Below are 21,963 nucleotides of genomic sequence, written 5' to 3'. Positions count from 1 at the left end.
GCACTTTTATTATTTGTACACAATACCTAATCCAATATTGGAAAACGAGTTATAAGTCTTGTGTCGCTTTAAGACAGTGCTTCTCAAATAGTGGGGCGGGGCCCCCCAGGGGGGCGCGAGGCACCATCAAGGGGGGCGCGTTTGACCTCGGGGAATATGCTTTTTTATTTTTTTTATTTTTATTTATTTATTTATTTTTACTGTCCTAGAATAAAGTGCAATGGCACCTCCACTACATTAGGGGGCAGTTGCGCTCTCATTGAGAGAGTGTGCGCAGGGAGCATTCGCTCGGTGGTGTAGGGGTTTTGTTTGCACTGAGCATGTGCGCTTTGCACACAGCAAAAAAAAAAAAAATCAGCACAAATTAATTTATATTTTTAGTTTGCAGGTTAAAGGTTTTTTTTTTTTTTTTTTTAAATATTGTGCTCCTGAGTTAATGTTGCATTATTATTTATTGATTTTATGTAATTTTATTTTTCCGTATCATGGTTTGACAGTCAGTCAAAAAATGTTTATAGTTTAATTAAGGATTTAATTTTATTTTTGAATTTCAGATGCACTTTAAATATTTTCTGTTACAGTTAATAAAGCTATTCTTTGTTGTAAGTTGGTCCATATTTCTTTCTTTTTTTTTTGTTATTCTCTTATACGTTAATACGGATACAGTGTTATGCAGAGGTGTGCTTATAACAATTTTATAGACAAATGATACTATAATTACATTATAATAACTACAAATAATTGAGAAGCACTGATCCAATATTGGAAAATGAGTTAAGTCTTGTATCGCTTTAAGATCAGATTCACGTCAAAAAATCCGAACTATCTCTTTAAAGTTGCTATATTTGCACTTTGTTTACATTCCAGTTGTGGGGGGAAAAAAAAGTGGCTGACATATTGTTGCTGCAATAAAAGTGCTATTATTCCGAAGTGCTAATCACAAATCTATTCATTAATTATTACCAATATCATCAAAAATATCACCACTAGGAATGTCACGATAAAGGCAATATCGTGATATAGTGATATTAAAACTGCCACAATATTGTCGTCGTCATGTTCACAATATTTAAAAGGAACTCATCTGTTAAAAAAAGTCAGGTTTATTTTCATTTGTACAGTTCTAGCACCCTCTAGTGGCTAGTTGTGTGAAGGCTGGAGGCCTTCACACATATGTTATTCTACACCATTCCCGTTATTCTTATTCTTATTATTGTGTGAAGGCTGGAGGCCTTAATTTTAACAGGAAGTGACCTAAAATCAACAGGAAGTGACCTGTTTTTAACAGGAAGTGACCCGATTTCAACAGGAAGTGACCCAATTTTGACAGGAAGTGACCTGATATCAACATGCTAGTGCTAATGTTAGCTTAGCATGCTAGTGCTAATGTTAGCTTAGCATGCTAATGCTAATGTTAGCTTAGCATGCTAATGCTAAGCTAGCATGCTAGTGCTAATGTTAGCTTAGCATGCTAGTGCTAATGTTAGCTTAGCATGCTAGTGATAATGTTAGCTTAGCATGCTAGTGCTAATGTTAGCTTAGCATGCTAATGCTAAGCTAGCATGCTAATGCTAATGCTAAGTTAGCATGCTAAGGCTAATGCTAAGTTAGCATGCTAATGTTAGCATGCTAATGCTAATATTAGCTTAGCATGCTAATGCTGTTAGCTTAACATGCTAATGCTAATGTTAGCTTAGCATGCTAAAGCTAGCTTAGAATGCTAATGTTAAGTTAGCATGCTAATGCTAATGTTAGCTTAGCATGCTAATGCTAGCTTAGTATACTAATGCAAATGTGACCTGATTTCAACCGAGTGACTATTACTCCACATTGCTTAAGTTTGCCACTCCTTACACCATTTGCGACTCGATTCTACCCTCCTTAATTCATTGCTTACTTAATTCTTCTCACTTTACTCCATTGCTTACCCGATTACTTGCTACTTGCTCCATTTCTTACTTGATTTCTTCCTTGTTTTCTTATTTCTTGCTGATTTATTTTTACTTTTGTGGTATTTGTCTTCCTTCAACTGCTTCTAGATTTCTGGATGAATTTAAACCATTCCAACTTCAGCATGTTAAGCTCATTCCATGTCATTCAGTATCATTCAACATCATTCAACACCATTCAATATCGTTCAATATCTTTCAATATCATTCATCATCATTCAACATTATTCCAAATCATTCCACAGGTATTCATTCAGCTCTCCAGCCTTCACACGCCATTTCCCCAGAAATGGCATTTCTAGTTCTTATTCTTATTCTTATTATTATTATTCTTATATTTTATTCCTCGCACTTTTTTGTCCAGCTTCTACTTCCACATTTTTCACCCGATTCACTCCGTTCCAATTTCAAACGATTCCAAATATTCGTGCCTACATCGCTTCCATTTTTCTTATTCCCACGATTCACGTGTTACCCGCAATTCCCGATTTCGTACCCGATTTTTCCCCATGTATTCTTAATGGGAGATTCAAAATTTCACATTTCCTTCCACATTTTTCATCCGATTCACTTCGTTCCAAGTTCAATATGTTCCATCATGAGCTCTTCCAGCTTTTCAGTTCCAAAATTCACGCCTTACCCACAATTCACGATTTCGTACCCGAATTTTTCCCACATTCTACATTTTTCATTTACTTCCACATTATTCATCCAATTGACTTCGTTCCAACTTCAATATATTCCAGCAATTCAAGCCATGAGCTCTTCCAGCTTTTCAGTTCCAAAATTCACGCCTTACCCACAATTCACGATTTCGTACCCGAATATTTCCCACATTCTACATTTTTCATTTACTTCCACATTATTCATCCGATTGACTTCGTTCCCACTTCAATATATTCCAGCAATTCAAGCCATGAGCTCTTCCAGCTTTTCAGTTCCAAAATTCACGCCTTGCCCACAATTACCGATTTCGTACCCGAATATTTCCCACATTCTACATTTTCCATTTTCTTACACATTATTCATCCGATTGACGTCGTTCCAGCTTCAATATATTCCAGCAATTCAAGCCATGAGCTCTTCCAGTTTTTCAGTTTCAAAATTCACACCTTTCCCACAATTCCGGATTTCGTACCCGAATATTTCCCACATTCTATACTTCACATTTACTTCCACATTATTCATCCGATTGACTTCGTTCCAACTTCAATATATTCCAGCAATTCAAGCCATGAGCTCTTCCAGCTTTTCAGTTCCAAAATTCATGCCTTACCCACAATTTCCGATTTCGTACCCGAATATTTCCCACATTCTACATTTCACATTTACTTCGACATTTTTCATCCGATTGACGTCGTTTCAACTTCAATATATTTCACCAATTCAAGCCATGAGCTCTTCCAGCTTTTCAGTTCCAAAATTCACGCCTTACCCACAATTCCCAAATTCGTACCCAAATATTTCCCACATTCTACATTTTCCATTTACTTCCACATTATTTATCCGATTGACTTCGTTCCAACTTCAATATATTCCACCATTTCACGTCATGAGCTCTTCCATCTTAGCACCTAACTTACAACACATGGCGGCCATTTTCCAAATTACCATGAATGGCGGCCATTTTAGATAAATGATTAGATATGCCCAGGATTCTCGCCAACCTGGACCCACAGGCCGGCGGCCATCTTGGCCAATGGTTTAGGGACGCCCAGGATTTCCGCCACGTCGTCCACCGGTGGCGGCGGCCATCTTGCCCAATTGATTCGGGACGCCTAGGATTTCCGCCACGTCGTCCACCGGTGGCGGCGGCCATCTTGGCCAATTGATTCGGGACGCCTAGGATTTCCGCCACGTCGTCCACCGGGGGCGGCGGCCATCTTGGCCAATTGATTAGGGACGCCTAGGATTTCCGCCATTTCGACCTAATTTCAATAGGAAGTGACCTAAAATCAACAGGAAGTGACCTGATTTTAACAGGAATTGACCCGATTTCAACAGGAAGTGACCTGATTTTAACAGGAAGTGACCTGTTTTAACAGGAAGTGACCTCATATCAACAGGAAGTGACCTCATATCAACAGGAAGTGACCCGATTTCAACAGGAAGTGACCTCATATCAACAGGAAGTGACCCGATTTCAACAGGAAGTGACCCGATTCCAACAGGAAGTGGCCTGAAATCAACAGGAAGTGACCTGATTTTAACAGGAAGTGACCTGATTTTAACAGGAAGTGACCTCATATCAACAGGAAGTGACCTCATATCAACAGGAAGTGACCTAAAATCAACAGGAAGTGACCTCATATCAACAGGAAGTGACCTAAAATCAACAGGAAGTGACCCAATTTCAACAGGAAGTGGCCTGAAATCAACAGGAAGTGAGCATGCTAGTGCTAAGTTAGCATGCTAATGCTAACTAATGCTTATGCTAGCTGAACATGCTAATGCTATTGCTAGCTTAGCATGTTAATGCTAATGTTAGCTCAGTATGCTAATGCTAAGTTAGCATGCTAATGCTAATGTTAGCTTAGCATGCCAATGCTAATGTTAGCTTAGCATGCTAATGCTAATGTTAGCTTAGCATGTTAATACTAATGTTATCATGCTAATGCTAATGTTAGCTTAGCATGCTAATGCTAATGTTAGCTTAGAATGCTAATGCTAATGCTCAGTTAGCATGCTAATGCTAATGTAAGCTTAGCCTGCTAATGCTAAGTTAGAATATTAATGCTAATGTTAGCTTAGCATGACAATATTAATGTTAACTTCGCATGCTAATGATAAATTAGCATACTAATGCTAATGTTAGCTTAGCATGCTAATGCTAGCTTAGTATACTCATGCAAATGTTACCTGGTTTCAACAGAGTGACTATTACTCCATTGCTTAAGTTTGCCACTCCTTACACCATTGCGACTCGATTCTACCCTCCTTACTTCATTGCTTACTTAATTCTTCTCACTTTACTCCATTGCTTTCCCGATTACTTGCTACTTCCTCCATTTCTTGATTTCTTCCTTGTTTTCTTGTTTCTTGCTGATTTAATTTTACTTTTGTGGTATTTGTCTTCCTTCAACTGCTTCTAGATTTCTGGATGAATTTAAACCATTCCAACTTCAGCATGTTAAGGTCATTCCATGTCATTCAGTATCATTCAACATCATTCAACACCATTCAATATCATTCAATATCTTTCAATATCATTCATCATCATTCAACATTATTCTAAATCATTCCACAGGTATTCATTCAGCACTCCAGCCTTCACACGCCATTTCCCCAGAAATGGCATTTCTAGTTTATTAGTGCAATTTAATTTTCATGAGGGATATTTTGGCCTTCTATGTTTAAAATGTTAATTGTCAGATGAAGGGGAAGCTAATTTGCTTGTGAAGCGATCAATTTGTGCTTGCATGAGCAAATAAGTGCCTCAATATTGTTATTAGATTGTAGGTGGTTTATATGCATTACTGTTATGTATGAAAGCACAATAGTGTTTTTTTTTTTTTTTTTTTTTTTTTTTTTTTTTTTTTAAAGTACGAGCTCTGGACGCGGCCGCTTCATTGACATTCGCACACACTCACAGAGATAGGGGCTTTGCTTTGCTTCACTTATCGCAGCCAACTTATGGCAAAAGTCCTCTTAGAAAAAACGTTTCAGCATCGCAATTAACTGGTCACCACTGTGCTAATGATGCTTTGGCTTGATGTCTTCTGTTTTTTTGGTACACAGTTCAACAAATGTAACAAAAACAAAAAAGTGAATACATACCAACACTAACGGGATGGTAGTGTTTGCTTGACATGTTGAGCTCGGGATGTCCGCAGCAACACCGATAATTCCTCCCCCTCCTGTTGTCGTATCTCGCGGCAAAACAAGCCATGGCGCGTTATATCTCACCAAACATCTCATTTGCACCGCCCCACGTACCTTCGCTCCCACCCGCCCGAACTACATTGAACTACAATGCAAACGCACCCCCTCAAATGTCTCCTTCACTTTGAGCACGCAAATAATAGAAACAATGCAACAGGCACATTTTGTTGTTCTTTTTCTTTCTTTCTACAGAGCAGACACTTCTCGGAATGTAAGGGGCGGATGTAAGAATTTTAGACCTAGGATGAAAATATGACATTTTAGGCTTAAAATTTAACTTTCTGTATTTGAGATTTTTATTTTTTTTTATTTTTTAGACCCAGCGGGAACCCTCTATAACTATACCTCTCTCCTGATCAGTCATTATTCCGCACCGTACTCCCGACTCTTCTTCCACAATGGTCCTCAGTATACCTTCAGCCTGTTTTCCTCTTTTGGGTTCAGAGCTTTGGAACCGTGCAACGACTCAACAATAGGACTCAATTACACCATGACACCTTGGCATCGACATCTAACAGCAAATGTTATATTTTGTGTGTTGTAAGATGATCTTAACTGAAAGGTGCCTAATAAATGTTTCCCTTTTATTAAGTTAGTGAATAGATGATGGTTTGCCAACACCAAATGATAATCGGTAGCTGATGCCTCATTGCAGACGGTGGGTGCTGCAGCAAATCCTGAGACTGCTCTCAGCTATGGATTGCTTTGGAAAGCAGCGGCACGGTGAAGCGGATCGGGCAGATGTCGAAGAGAGTCATCAGTTTAGTTACCATCTTGCTGAAATGCTCCACAAAGAGCTGAATGTCTGCTCTGATGCCGCATGCAGTTATCCCAGCAACTACAATGCATGGTCGCACCGCATCTGGGTGCTGCAACACATGGCAAAAGGCAACGTCAAGGTATGTAGGGGCCTCTTGGCGTTCTCTTGGTCTTGTCCAAAATACTGTGCAGAAAATGATGAAAAATTACAGTTACTTGATGTTCTAGATCATGGGTGTCCAAACTTTTTCATTTGAGGACCACATACAGAAAATCAGAAGGACGCAAGGGCCACATAATGTTATGAAGAGAAATTGTGTTTAGTCCTCAAAATTGTACAAATAATTTATTTGTGCTTTTGCATATTTAGAAAAATGCTACAGTATAAAAAACAATTTATTTGTAATATGGCAGTAGGGTTATTTACCCGGGATTTACACCGGATGCGGTCGCGGTGCGGTTGCGGTGCGTTCCGGCGACACAAGCAATTAGATTCCATTCATTCGAATTGTGCAGTTTACACCGCTTGCGTGTGCGTTGCGTGTCGACTGCGTCTCAGCTGCGGCGTGCCGCAGCCCTTCCGCAAGGATAGACCTATTTTCTATTTTTGCCGGATGCCGCAGCGGTAGGCCTCCGGCAAATGGCAAGCTAGCACAAAACACATCGAGCGGGACAGGAAGACCGACGCAGTTTCAAAATACATTTCCGGTTACCTTTCAAGATAAAACACTCGCCAGCTCCTATTTCACAAGCATGTTAGCAAAACGTGATGTGGGCGTAGACGGGCCTGGAGTTAACGTGCGAGGTGCTCATACACGGTTTAGACACCAGCGAACATGGACGAGGAGAGGTTTATATTGGAGGTAGAAAGCCACAAAATAATAAAAGTCCACCTCTCTTTCTGCTTCTCTGTTGAGCACAGACTTTCTGTGTGTTTGTTGTTGGTTTTAATGGCACATGATCACGCTCGGTCACGCGAGACACGGCGGGAAGTGGTCGGCGACGGAGCTGCCGGACCGCAGCTGTGTGGATTGGCCAAAAGATTGACGCGTCCGGAGCACGCAGTCAAGACGCACCGCAGCCGCACCGCACACGCAACCGGTGTAAATCCCAGGTCAAGGGCCCGAGCAGCGACCGCTGCGAGGTCCCTATTGTTTTTGTAAAAATTATTATTATTATTATTAGGGCCCGAGCAGCGACCGCTGCGAAGTCCCTATTGTTTTTCATTGGAATTATTATTATTATTATTATTATTATTATTATTATTATAATAATAATAATTATTATTATTATTATTATTATTATTAGGGCCCGAGCAGCGACCACTGCGAGGTCCCTCTTGTTTTTGTAAAAATTATTATTAGGGCCCGAGCAGCTACCGCTGAGAGGTCCCTATTGTTTTTCGATCGGATTATTAGGGCCCGAGAAGCTACCGGGCTGGGTATTGCCGCCAACCTCACGATACGATACGTATCACGATGCAGAGGTCACGATACGATACGTATCGCGATACATATGTATCCCAATAATTGATCTTCAGGCGATACGTATCCCAATATTTCACAATTGTTTACTTGCATTTTATAATAACAGTCATATGTATACCTAAAGGATACGTTTATTATGCTGGATGACAAAAACGTTTTTGTTAGTAGCTCTTCTGGTTTATCACCAAGTGGCATGCCTGGTCTAAATGTGTATGCACTGCAGAGCAAGGAGCAGTTTTCACAGACACACCGGGAAAATGTATTAATAGGCATGAGCCGATATGAGTAAAAATATCAAAGTATTAAAATTACAGCTCTAAAATGTGCTTATTTGAAATATTTGGGAAATAAAAACTTTTTTTTTTTCATGTAACACATTCTATTTCGTTTTTAAACAAAATATACGAAAATTGGTACATTACGACATGTGCCACGTTAAGTTTATAAGTAAATAAATGTTGACATTCTTCCTCTGCATTAAATTTTCTTAGCAAGACACAGTGTCCAATCACTGGTGAGCTATTTTTGTATTAATTGAAGGCAATTAACTTCAAAGACACTGCTGGTTTTTATTTTTTTAGGTAAAATGCAAGCTGCAAAGGCAAACGTTAACTACCTATTTAATGTTAATGAGCAATATCGATTCTGACGCCTGCGTATCAATACGTGTATTGTAATGAGGCCCGAAACGATATATTGTTGTATCGATTTTTTGAGCACACCCCTAGTAAGGTCCCTATTGTTTTTCGTTCGAATTCTTCTTCTTCTTCTTCTTCTTCTTCTTCTTCTTCTTCTTCTTCTTCTTCTTCTTCTTTCTTCTTTCTTCTTTCTTCTTTCTTCTTTCTTCTTCTTTCTTCTTTCTTCTTCTTTCTTCTTCTTCTTTCTTCTTCTTTCTTCTTTCTTCTTTTCCGCAAACGATCACATTTTCGATGACCTAAACATTTACGAAAACTCACCAAACTTTGCACATTCTTGGGCCCGGCGAAAATTTCGATATTCTGATGTTGTCACAACAACGTGACTCTATAGCGCCCCCTAGCGTAGAAAAATAAAAACCAATCCAGGCACGTTTGACCTAGAGCTACGAAAATTGGCAGGCACGTGTGGCACCCCGGGACGCACAAAAAGTCATTTGGGACCATGAAGCTAAAATGTACAGGAAATGAGCTATGAATTTTTGAATGTCCAATTTTGGCCCATTTTGGCACATTCACTGTGGTCAATTTTTCCCCCCTTTGCAAACAGTTTTCATCTGATTGACTTGAAACTTGGCATGTATCATCTCAAGACCTGAGACAAAAACTGGGCAAAAAAATCTTGACTTTTCGAAAAACTATATGACGGGGGCGGGGCATGAAATATTGCCTTTAAAATTTCATTTGTCCAGAAAGAGCAAATGCTTAATAACTCCCATGTTCAAGCTCCTAAAAATCTCAAACTTCTCAGGCAACATAATAGTCACGGCCTGAAAACATCTATATGATAAAATTCAGTTATACATATAGCGCCACCTAGTGGTAACAATAAATGTCATACTTTACGTTTTTAGCTACTGTCCCGAGCTCGTTGAAGGGATCCAGTTGAAAATTGGTCAGAAAAGTGGGTGTGGCTAAGCGTTGTTCGCCAAGAAAACGCCAATTTTGAGGGCCGAAACATGCACAGAAACACATGAAACTTGGCACACACATCTGGCCTGGCAAAATGAGCAATTTTTTATCGTCGATTGTGCTAGTTTTACAAAAATGACTCAATAGCGCCCCCTAGAAATTTTTAACGTTACAGCCCCAGTTGTATGTTTAAGCAAGAGCTACAAATTTTTTTAGGTCTATTAGGGAGCCCAAGACCTACAAAAAAGTCTCTTGGACCCATATGCTAAAATGAACAGGAAGTGGGCTAAGAATTTTTTAATGTCCCATTTTTGACGATTTTTGCACATTTACAGGGGGCATACTTTTGCCCACTTCTCCTTCACGTTTCATCCGACTGACTTCAGACTTGACCTGGACCATGTCAAGACCTGAGCCAACGACAGGGGGAAAAATCTTGACTTTTCGAAATACTATATGATGAGGGCGGGGCATTAAAATTTGTATTTTGCAATGAAAAAGGATAAGCTTAATAACTCCCCAGTACATGCTCCAAAAAATCCCAAACTTGACATGTATGTTTATAGTCAAGGCCTGAAGCTATCTCTATGACAACATTCAGTTATATATGCAGCGCCACCTAGCCCTTGAGGCAAAAAAAAATAAAACCCCACTTACGGTATTTTTACAAAAATTGTAAACTCATTCTAAGTGTGATAGCTAAGTCATTTATGAATATTCTTTTACTTTCCACCACTCAAAATGTTCACTGGCATCAGACCTAACCAAACATACATATTTTTTTATTTAGTTTTATTGATTTTTGATAGCCTCTATGGACTTTAAAAGCAATATCGTGAATGAAGGATATGCTTAATAACTCCCAGGTACATGCTCCAAAAAATCCCATACTTGAAATGTGTATTTATAGTCAAGGCCTGAAGGTATCTCTATGACAAAATTCAGTTATAAATACAGCGCCACCTTGTCCTTGAGGCAAAAAAAAAAAAAAAAAAAAGCCTCACTTACGGTATTTTTACAAAAATTGTAAACTCATTGTAAGTGTGATAACTAAGTCATTTATGAATATTGTTTTACTTTCCACCACTCAATATGTTCACTGGCATCAGACCGATCCAAACATATGTACTTTTTTATTTAGTTTCATTTTTTTTTTTATAGCCTCTATGGACAATAAAAGCAATATCGTGAATGAAGGATATGCTTAATAACTCCACGGTACATGCTCCAAAAAATCTCAAACTTCTCATGCAACTTAATAGTCACGGCCTGAAGACATCTATATGATAAAATTCTGTTATATATATAGCACCACCTAGTGGTGACAATAAATGTCATACTTTACGTTTTTAGCTACTGTGCCAAGCTCTTTGAAGGGATCCAGTTGAAAATTGGTCAGACAAGCCTTAAGATGTTGATCATGCCCTACACCGAATATTGTAACTTTTCGCCAAAGGGCGTGACCGCTACGGTGCCGCAAAGTCTGGTAATTTTTCGTGGCAATAAAAGCTGCTTTAACTTGACCCAGATGATCCTATCTTCTCAAAATTTCACACATTTGATGAGAGTCCAGCCCTTAAGACATCTACGTACTTATATTTCATCTTACTGATAGCGCCACCTACTGGCAATTTTTTTTCTTACGATTTTTCTTCAATGTTTTTCTCCAACCCCATTAAATGCACCTACCTCATATTTGCTCAGATGAGGGTTTCGGTCTTCATGATGTCACAATACGAAGTTTGTGAGTTTTCGCGAATCGCTGTGGGCGTGGCTAAGCGCTGTTCGCCAAGAAAACAACACCAATTTTGAGGGCCTAAACTGGCACAAAAACTCCTGAAACTTGGCACACACATCTGGCCTGGTAAAATGAGCAATATTTTATTGTTGATTGTGCTATTTTTACAAAAATGACTCAATAGCGCCCCCTCGAAATTTTTAACGAAGCAGCCCCGGTTGTACGTTTAAGCAAGAACGACGAATATTTTTAGCTGTATGAGGGAGCCCAAGACCTACAAAAAAGTCTCTTGTACCCATATGCTAAAATGAACAGGAAGTGAGCTACGAATTTTTGAATGTCCCATTTTTGACGATTTTTGCACATTCACAGGGGGCAGACTTTTGCCCACTTCTCCTACACGTTTCATCCGACTGAGTTAAGACTTGGCCTGGACCATGTTAAGACCTGAGCCAACGACAGGGGGAAAAATTTTGACTTTTCGAAATACTATATGATGAGGGCGGGGCATCAAAATTTGTGTTTCACAATGAAAAAGGATATGCTTGATAACTCCCCGGTACATGCTCCAAAAAATCCCAAACTTGACATGTATGTTTATCGTCAAGGCCTGAAGTTATCTCTATGACAACATTCAGTTATAAATGCAGCGCCACCTAGCCCTTGAGGCATGAAAAAAAAATACCCCACATACGGTATTTTGTACAAAAAATGTAAACTCATTCTAAGTGTGATAACGAAGTCATTTTTGAATATTCTTTTAGTTTCCACCACTCAAAATGTTCACTGGCATCAGACTTATCCAAACATATATATATTTTTATTTATTTTTGATAGCCTCTATGGACATTAAAAGCAATATCGTGAATGAAGGATATGCTTAATAACTCCACGGTACATGCTCCAAAAAAAATCCCACACTTGACATGTATGCTTATAATCAAGGCCTGAAGGTATCTCTATGACAACATTCAGTTATAAATACAGCGCCACCTAGCCCTTGAGGCTTATATAAAAAAAAATAAAAAATACCCCACATACGGTATTTTGTACAAAAAATGTACACTCATTCTAAGTGTGATAACTAAGTCATTTATGAATATTCTTTTAGTTTCCACCACTCAAATTGTTCACTGGCTTGACACCGATCCAAACGTATGTACGTTTCCATTTTGTTTTATTCATTTTTGATTGCCCCTTTGGACAATAAAAGTAACATTGTGCAATGAGTACAACGAGCGATGATGTGTATATACACTTTTACAAAAAAATACCAATCAGGGCAACTCATTGCCTAAAAATAAAAAAGGACGCTGATTTTTGCAGGTCTTAACAATCACCAAAACCCGTTGAGCTTGACACACACTGGCAAAAAAATATTCTACATGTAAACGTTTATTATGCCATTTTCAAAGAAATTTTGCTTCCAATATGCCAGTACCCCAATGTGCCAGTACCCCAACATGCAAGTACCACAACGTGCAAGGACCCCAACGTGGCCCGGGCTGCGAGGGCCCTTTATAGCTGCTCGCAGCTCTAGTTATTCTTCTTCTTCTTCTTCTTTATTCTCCGCAAACGATCGCGATTTTGGGTACCTAAACATTCACGAAAACTCACCGAACTTTGCAGACTCCTCAGGCCCGGCGAAAAATTTGATATTATTAAGTCGTCCTAACAATGCGACTCGATAGCGCCCCCTAGCGTAGAAAAATAAAAACCAAGCCCGGCACGTTTGAGCTAGAGCAAGAAAAATTGGCAGGCACGTGTAACGCCCCGAGACGCACAAAAAAGTCTATTGGGACCATGTAGCTAAAATGTACAGGAAGTGAGCTATGAATTTTTTTATGTCCAATTTTGGCCTATTTTGGCACATTCACTGTGGTCATGCTTTTCCCCCTTTGCAAACATTTTTCATCCAATTGACTTCAAACTTCGCATTTATCATCTCAAGACCTGAGAGAACAACTGGGCAAAACATCTTGCCTTTTTGAAATACTATATGACGGGGGCGGGGCATCAAATATTGCCTTTAAAATTTCATTTGTCCAGAAAGAGCAAATGCTTAATAACTCCCATGTTCAAGCTCCAAAAAATCTCAAACTTCTCAGGCAACGTAATAGTCACGGCCTGAAAACATCTATATGATAAAATTCAGTTATACATATAGCGCCACCTAGTGGTTACAATAAATGTCATACCTTACGTTTTTAGCTACTGTGCTGAGCTTGTTGAAGGGATCCATTTGAAAATTGGTCAGAAAAGCCTTAAGATGTTGATCATGCCCCACACCGAATATTGTAACTTTTCGCCAAAGGGCGTGGCCGCTACGGTGACGCAAAGTCTGAAGATTTTTCGTGAAAATAAAAGCTGCATTAACTTGACCGAGATGATCCTATCTTCTCAAAATTTCACACATTTGATGAGAGTCCAGCCCTAAAGACATCTACTGACTTATATTTCATCGAACTGATAGCGCCACCTAGTGGCAATTTTTTTTCTTACGAATTTTCTTCTACGTTTTTCTCCAAACACGTTAACTGGACCTACCTCATATTTGCTCAGATGAGGGTTTCGGCCTTCATGATGTCACAACACGAAGTTTGTGAGTTTTCGCGAATTGCTGTGGGTGTGGCTAAGCGCTGTTCGCCAAGAAAACAACGCCAGTTTTGAGGGTCTAAACATGCACAGAAACTCATGAAACTTGGCACACACATCTGTCCTGGTAAAATGAGCAATATTTTATTGTTGATTGTGCTATTTTTACAAAAATGACTCAATAGCGCCCCCTCGAAATTTTTAACGAAGCAGCCCCGGTTGTACGTTTAAGCAAGAACGACGAATATTTTCAGGTGTATGAGGGAGCCCAAGACCTACAAAAAAGTCTCTTGTACCCATATGCTAAAATGAACAGGAAGTGAGCTACGAATTTTTGAATGTCCCATTTTTGACGATTTTTGCACATTCACAGGGGGCAGACTTTTGCCCACTTCTCCTACACGTTTCATCCGACTGAGTTAAGACTTGGCCTGGACCATGTCAAGACCTGAGCCAACGACAGGGGGAAAAATTTTGACTTTTCGAAATACTATATGATGAGGGCGGGGCATCAAAATTTGTGCTTCCCAATGAAAAAGGATATGCTTGATAACTCCCCGGTACATGCTCCAAAAAATCCCAAACTTGACATGTATGTTTATCATCAAGGCCTGAAGTTATCTCTATGACAACATTCAGTTATATATGCAGCACCACCTAGCCCTTGAGGCATGAAAAAAAAATACCTCACATACGGTATTTTGTACAAAAAATGTAAACTCATTCTAAGTGTGATAACTAAGTCATTTATGAATATTCTTTTAGTTTCCACCACTCAAAATGTTCACTGGCATCAGACTTATCCAAACATATATATATTTTTATTTATTTTTGATAGCCTCTATGGTCATTAAAAGCAATATCGTGAATGAAGGATATGCTTAATAACTCCACGGTACATGCTCCAAAAAAAAATCCCACACTTGACATGTATGCTTATAATCAAGGCCTGAAGGTATCTCTATGACAACATTCAGTTATAAATACAGCGCCACCTAGCCCTTGAGGCATAAATATATAAAAAAATAAAAAATACCCCACATACGGTATTTTGTACAAAAAATGTACACTCATTCTAAGTGTGATAACTAAGTCATTTATGAATATTCTTTTAGTTTCCACCACTCAAATTGTTCACTGGCTTCACACCGATCCAAACGTATGTATGTTTCCATTTTTTTTTATTCATTTTTGATTGCCCCTTTGGACAATAAAAGTAACATTGTGCAATGAGTACAACGAGCGATGATGTGTATATACACTTTTACAAAAAAATACCAATCAGGGCAACTCATTGCCTAAAAATAAAAAAGGACGCTGATTTTTGTAGGTCTTAACAATCACCAAAACCCGTTGAGCTTGACACACACACTGGCAAAAAAATATTCTACATGTAAACGTTTATTATGCCATTTTCAAAGAAATTTTGCTTCCAATATGCCAGTACCCCAACGTGCCAGTACCCCAACGTGCAAGTACCCCAACGTGCAAGGACCCCAACGTGGCCCGGGCTGCGAGGGCCCTTTATAGCTGCTCGCAGCTCTAGTTCTTCTTCTTCTTCTTCTTCTTCTTCTTCTTCTTCTTTATTCTCCGCAAACGATCACGATTTTGGGTACCTAAACATTCACGAAAACTCACCAAACTTTGCACACTCCTCAGGCCCGGCGAAAAATTTGATATTATGAAGTCGTCATAACAACGCGACTCTATAGCGCCCCCTAGCATAGAAAAATATAAACCAAGCCCGGCACGTTTGAGCTAGAGCAACAAAAATTGGCAGGCACGTGTAGCACCCTGATACGCACAAAAAAGTCTATTGGGACCATGTAGCTAGAATGTACAGGAAATGAGCTATGAATTTTTTTATGTCCAATTTTGGCCTATTTTGGCACATTCACTGTGGTCATGCTTTTTCCCCCTTTGCAAACATTTTTCATCCAATTGACTTCAAACTTGGCATTTATCATCTCAAGACCTGAGAGAACAACTGGGCAAAAAGTCTTGCCTTTTCGAAATACTATATGATGGGGGCGGGGCATCAAATATTGCCTTTAAAATTTCATTTGTCCAGAAAGAGCAAATGCTTAATAACTCCCATGTTCAAGCTCCAAAAAATCTCAAACTTCTCAGGCAATGTAATAGTCACGGCCTGAAAACATCTATATGATAAAATTCAGTTATACATATAGCGCCACCTAGTGGTTACAATAAATGTCATACTTTACGTTTTTAGCTACTGTGCTGAGCTCGTTGAAGGGATCCAGTTGAAAATTGGTCAGAAAAGCCTTAAGATGTTGATGATGCCCCACACCGAATATTGTAACTTTTCGCCAAAGGGCGTGGCCGCTACGGTGACGCAAAGTCTGAAGATTTTTCGTGACAATAAAAGCTGCATTAACTTGACCGAGATGATCCTATCTTCTCAAAATTTCACACATTTGATGAGAGTCCAGCTCTCAAGACATCTACTAACTTACATTTCATCTAACTGATAGCGCCACCTAGTGGCAATTTTTTTTCTTACGAATTTTCTTCTATGTTTTTCTCCAAACACGTTAACTGGACCTACCTCATATTTGCTCAGATGAGGGTTTCGGCCTTCATGATGTCACAACACGAAGTTTGTGAGTTTTCGCGAATTGCTGTGGGCGTGGCTAAGCGCTGTTCGCCAAGAAAACAACGCCAGTTTTGAGGGTCTAAACATGCACAGAAACTCCTGAAACTTGGCACACACATCTGGCCTGGTAAAATGAGCAATATTTTATTGTTGATTGTGCTATTTTTACAAAAATGACTCAATAGCGCCCCCTCGAAATTTTTAACAAAGCAGCCCCGGTTGTACGTTTAAGCAAGAACGACGAATATTTTTAGGTGTATGAGGGAGCCCAAGACCTACAAAAAAGTCTCTTGTACCCATATGCTAAAATGAACAGGAAGTGAGCTACGAATTTTTGAATGTCCCATTTTTGACGATTTTTGCACATTCACAGGGGGCAGACTTTTGCCCACTTCTCCTACACGTTTCATCCGACTGAGTTAAGACTTGGCCTGGACCATGTCAAGACCTGAGCCAACGACAGGGGGAAAAATTTTGACTTTTCGAAATACTATATGATGAGGGCGGGGCATCAAAATTTGTGTTTCGCAATGAAAAAGGATATGCTTGATAACTCCCCGGTACATGCTCCAAAAAATCCCAAACTTGACATGTATGTTTATCGTCAAGGCCTGAAGTTATCCCTATGACAACATTCAGTTATATATGCAGCGCCACCTAGCCCTTGAGGCATGAAAAAAAAATACCCCACATACGGTATTTTGTACAAAAAATGTAAACTCATTCTAAGTGTGATAACGAAGTCATTTTTGAATATTCTTTTAGTTTCCACCACTCAAAATGTTCACTGGCATCAGACTTATCCAAACATATATATATTTTTATTTATTTTTGATAGCCTCTATGGACATTAAAAGCAATATCGTGAATGAAGGATATGCTTAATAACTCCACGGTACATGCTCCAAAAAAAATCCCACACTTGACATGTATGCTTATAATCAAGGCCTGAAGGTATCTCTATGACAACATTCAGTTATAAATACAGCGCCACCTAGCCCTTGAGGCTTATATAAAAAAAAATAAAAATACCCCACATACGGTATTTTGTACAAAAAATGTACACTCATTCTAAGTGTGATAACTAAGTCATTTATGAATATTCTTTTAGTTTCCACCACTCAAATTGTTCACTGGCTTGACACCGATCCAAACGTATGTACGTTTCCATTTTGTTTTATTCATTTTTGATTGCCCCTTTGGACAATAAAAGTAACATTGTGCAATGAGTACAACGAGCGATGATGTGTATATACACTTTTACAAAAAAATACCAATCAGGGCAACTCATTGCCTAAAAATAAAAAAGGACGCTGATTTTTGCAGGTCTTAACAATCACCAAAACCCGTTGAGCTTGACACACACACTGGCAAAAAAATATTCTACATGTAAACGTTTATTATGCCATTTTCAAAGAAATTTTGCTTCCAATATGCCAGTACCCCAATGTGCCAGTACCCCAACATGCAAGTACCCCAACGTGCAAGGACCCCAACGTGGCCCGGGCTGCGAGGGCCCTTTATAGCTGCTCGCAGCTCTAGTTAGGGCCCGAGCAGCGACCGCTGCGAGGTCCCTATTGTTTTTCGATCGGATTATTATTATTAGGGCCCGAGCAGCTACCGCTGCGAGGTCCCTATTGTTTTTCGATCGGATTATTATTATTATTATTATTATTATTATTATTCTTCTTCTTCTTCTTCTTCTCCGTAAACGATCACGATTTTGGGTACCTAAACATTTACGAAAACTCACCAAACTTTGCACACTCCTCAGGCCCGGCGAAAAATTTGATATTATGAAGTCGTCATAACAACGCGACTCTATAGCGCCCCCTAGCATAGAAAAATAAAAACCAAGCCCGGCATGTTTGAGCTAGAGCAACGAAAATTGGCAGGCACGTGTAGCACCCCGAGACGCACAAAAAAGTCTATTGGGACCATGTAGCTAAAATGTACAGGAAGTGAGCTATGAATTTTTTAATGTCCAATTTTGGCCTATTTTGGCACATTCACTGTGGTCATGCTTTTTCCCCCTTTGCAAACATTTTTCATCCAATTGACTTCAAACTTGGCATTTATCATCTCAAGACCTGAGAGAACAACTGGGGGAAAAATCTTGCCTTTTCGAAATACTATATGACGGGGGCGGGGCATCAAATATTGCCTTTAAAATTTCATTTGTCCAGAAAGAGCAAATGCTTAATAACTCCCATGTTGAAGCTCCAAAAAATCTCAAACTTCTCAGGCAATGTAATAGTCACAGCCTGAAAACATCTATATGACAAAATTCAGTTATACATATAGCGCCACCTAGTGGTTACAATAAATGTCATACTTTACGTTTTTAGCTACTGTGCTGAGCTTGTTGAAGGGATCCATTTGAAAATTGGTCAGAAAAGCCTTAAGATGTTGATCATGCCCCACACCGAATATTGTAACTTTTCATCAAAGGGCGTGGCCGCTACGGTGACGCAAAATCTGAAGATTTTTCGTGAAAATAAAAGCTGCATTAACTTGACCGAGATGATCCTATCTTCTCAAAATTTCACACATTTGATGAGAGTCCAGCTCTAAAGACATCTACTAACTTCCATTTCATCTAACTGATAGCGCCACCTAGTGGCAATTTTTTTTCTTACGAATTTTCTTCTACGTTTTTCTCCAAACACGTTAACTGGACCTACCTCATATTTGCTCAGAGGAGGGTTTCGGCCTTCATGATGTCACAACACGAAGTTTGTGAGTTTTCGCGAATTGTTGTAGGCGTGGCTAAGCGCTGTTCGCCAAGAAAACAACGCCAGTTTTGAGGGTCTAAACATGCACAGAAACTCCTGAAACTTGGCACACACATCTGGCCTGGTAAAATGAGCAATATTTTATTGTTGATTGTGCTATTTTTACAAAAATGACTCAATAGCGCCCCCTTGAAATTTTTAACGAAGCAGCCCTGGTTGTACGTTTAAGCAAAAACGCCGAATATTTTTAGGTGTATGAGGGAGCCCAAGACCTACAAAAACGTCTCTTGTACCCATATGCTAAAATGAACAGGAAGTGAGCTACGAATTTTTGAATGTCCCATTTTTTACGATTTTTGCACATTCACAGGGGGCAGACTTTTGCCCACTTCTCCTACACGTTTCATCCGACTGAGTTAAGACTTGGCCTGGACCATGTCAAGACCTGAGCCAACGACAGGGGGAAAAATTTTGACTTTTCGAAATACTATATGATGAGGGCGGGGCATCAAAATTTGTGTTTCACAATGAAAAAGGATATGCTTGATAACTCCCCGGTACATGCTCCAAAAAATCCCAAACTTGACATGTATGTTTATCGTCAAGGCCTGAAGTTATCTCTATGACAACATTCAGTTATATATGCAGCGCCACCTAGCCCTTGAGGCATGAAAAAAAAATACCCCACATACGGTATTTTGTACAAAAAATGTACACTCATTCTAAGTGTGATAACTAAGTCATTTATGAATATTTTTTTAGTTTCCACCACTCAAAATGTTCACTGGCATCAGACTTATCCAAACATATATATATTTTTATTTATTTTTGATAGCCTCTATGGACATTAAAAGCAATATCGTGAATGAAGGATATGCTTAATAACTCCACGGTACATGCTCCAAAAAAAAATCCCACACTTGACATGTATGCTTATAATCAAGGCCTGAAGGTATCTCTATGACAACATTCAGTTATAAATACAGCGCCACCTAGCCCTTGAGGCTTAAATAAAAAAAAATAAAAAATACCCCACATACGGTATTTTGTACAAAAAATGTACACTCATTCTAAGTGTGATAACTAAGTCATTTATGAATATTCTTTTAGTTTCCACCACTCAAATTGTTCACTGGCTTCACACCGATCCAAACGTATGTACGTTTCCATTTTGTTTTATTCATTTTTGATTGCCCCTTTGGACAATAAAAGTAACATTGTGCAATGAGTACAACGAGCGATGATGTGTATATACACTTTTACAAAAAAATACCAATCAGGGCAACTCATTGCCTAAAAATAAAAAAGGACGCTGATTTTTGCAGGTCTTAACAATCACCAAAACCCGTTGAGCTTGACACACACACTGGCAAAAAAATATTCTACATGTAAACGTTTATTATGCCATTTTCAAAGAAATTTTGCTTCCAATATGCCAGTACCCCAACGTGCAAGTACCCCAACGTGCAAGGACCCCAACGTGGCCCGGGCTGCGAGGGCCCTTTATAGCTGCTCGCAGCTCTAGTTATTAGGGCCCGAGCAGCGACCGCTGCGAGGTCCCTATTGTTTTTGTAAAAATTATTATTATTATTATTATTATTATTATTATTATTATTATTATTAGGGCCCGAGCAGCGACCGCTGCGAGGTCCCTATTGTTTTTGTAAAAATTATTATTATTATTATTATTATTATTATTATTAGGGCCCGAGCAGCGACCGCTGCGAGGTCCCTCTTGTTTTTGTAAGAATTATTATTATTATTCTTCTTCTTCTTCTCCGTAAACGATCGCATTTTTGAGGGCCTAAACATTTACGAAAACTCACCAAACTTTGCAGTCTCTTCGGGCCCGGCGAAAAATTTGATATTATGTAGTTGTCATAACAACGCGACTCTATAGCGCCACCTAGCGTAGAAAAATAAAAACCAATCCCGGTCCGTTTGAGCTAGAGCTACGAAAAATGGCAGGCACGTGTAGCACTACGAGACGCACAAAAAAGTCAGTGGAAGCCATTTCCTAAAATGTACAGGAAGTGAGCTATGAATTTTTTAATGTCCAATTTTGGCCTATTTTGGCACATTCACTGTGGTCATGCTTTTTCCCCCTATGCAAACATTTTTCATCCCATTGACTTTAAACTTGGCATTTATCATCTCAAGACTTAAGAGAAAAACTAGGCAAAAAATCTTGCGTTTTCGAAATACTATATGACGGGGGCGGGGCATCAAATATTGCCTTTAAAATTTCATTTGTCCAGAAAGAGCAAATGCTGAATAACTCCCATGTACAAGCTCCAAAAAATCTCAAACTTCTCAGGCAACGTAATAGTCACGGCCTGAAAACACCTATATGAAAAAATTCAGTTATACATATAGCGCCACCTAGTGGTTACAATAAATGTCATACTTTACGTTTTTAGCTACTGTGCTGAGCTCGTTGAAGGGATCCAGTTGAAAATTGGTCAGAAAAGCCTTAAGATGTTGATGATGCCCCACACCGAATATTGTAACTTTTCGCCAAAGGGCGTGGCCGCTACGGTGACGCAAAGTCTGAAGATTTTTCGTGACAATAAAAGCTGCATGAACTTGACCGA

The 21,963-nt window shown here is 39.2% G+C and overlaps 1 protein-coding gene across 5 annotated transcripts in view; it reads left to right on the top strand.

Moving 5' to 3' along the window:
* The window catches only part of ptar1 (protein prenyltransferase alpha subunit repeat containing 1), a 216,028-nt gene that overhangs the window by 113,459 nt on the left and 80,606 nt on the right, over positions 1 to 21,963 (top strand). For all 5 annotated transcript variants that reach the window (XM_077522170.1, XM_077522171.1, XM_077522172.1 and 2 more), the window contains one exon: positions 6,487 to 6,730. In XM_077522170.1, the coding sequence (XP_077378296.1) occupies positions 6,487 to 6,730 (244 nt within the window). The remainder of the gene's footprint in view (positions 1 to 6,486; positions 6,731 to 21,963) is intronic.

Source organism: Festucalex cinctus, chromosome 5, assembly GCF_051991245.1.
Source record: "Festucalex cinctus isolate MCC-2025b chromosome 5, RoL_Fcin_1.0, whole genome shotgun sequence".
Taxonomy (NCBI): Eukaryota; Metazoa; Chordata; class Actinopteri; order Syngnathiformes; family Syngnathidae; genus Festucalex; species Festucalex cinctus.
Note: the sequence above shows the minus strand (reverse complement) of the source record. Positions and strands in the feature narration are given on the sequence as shown.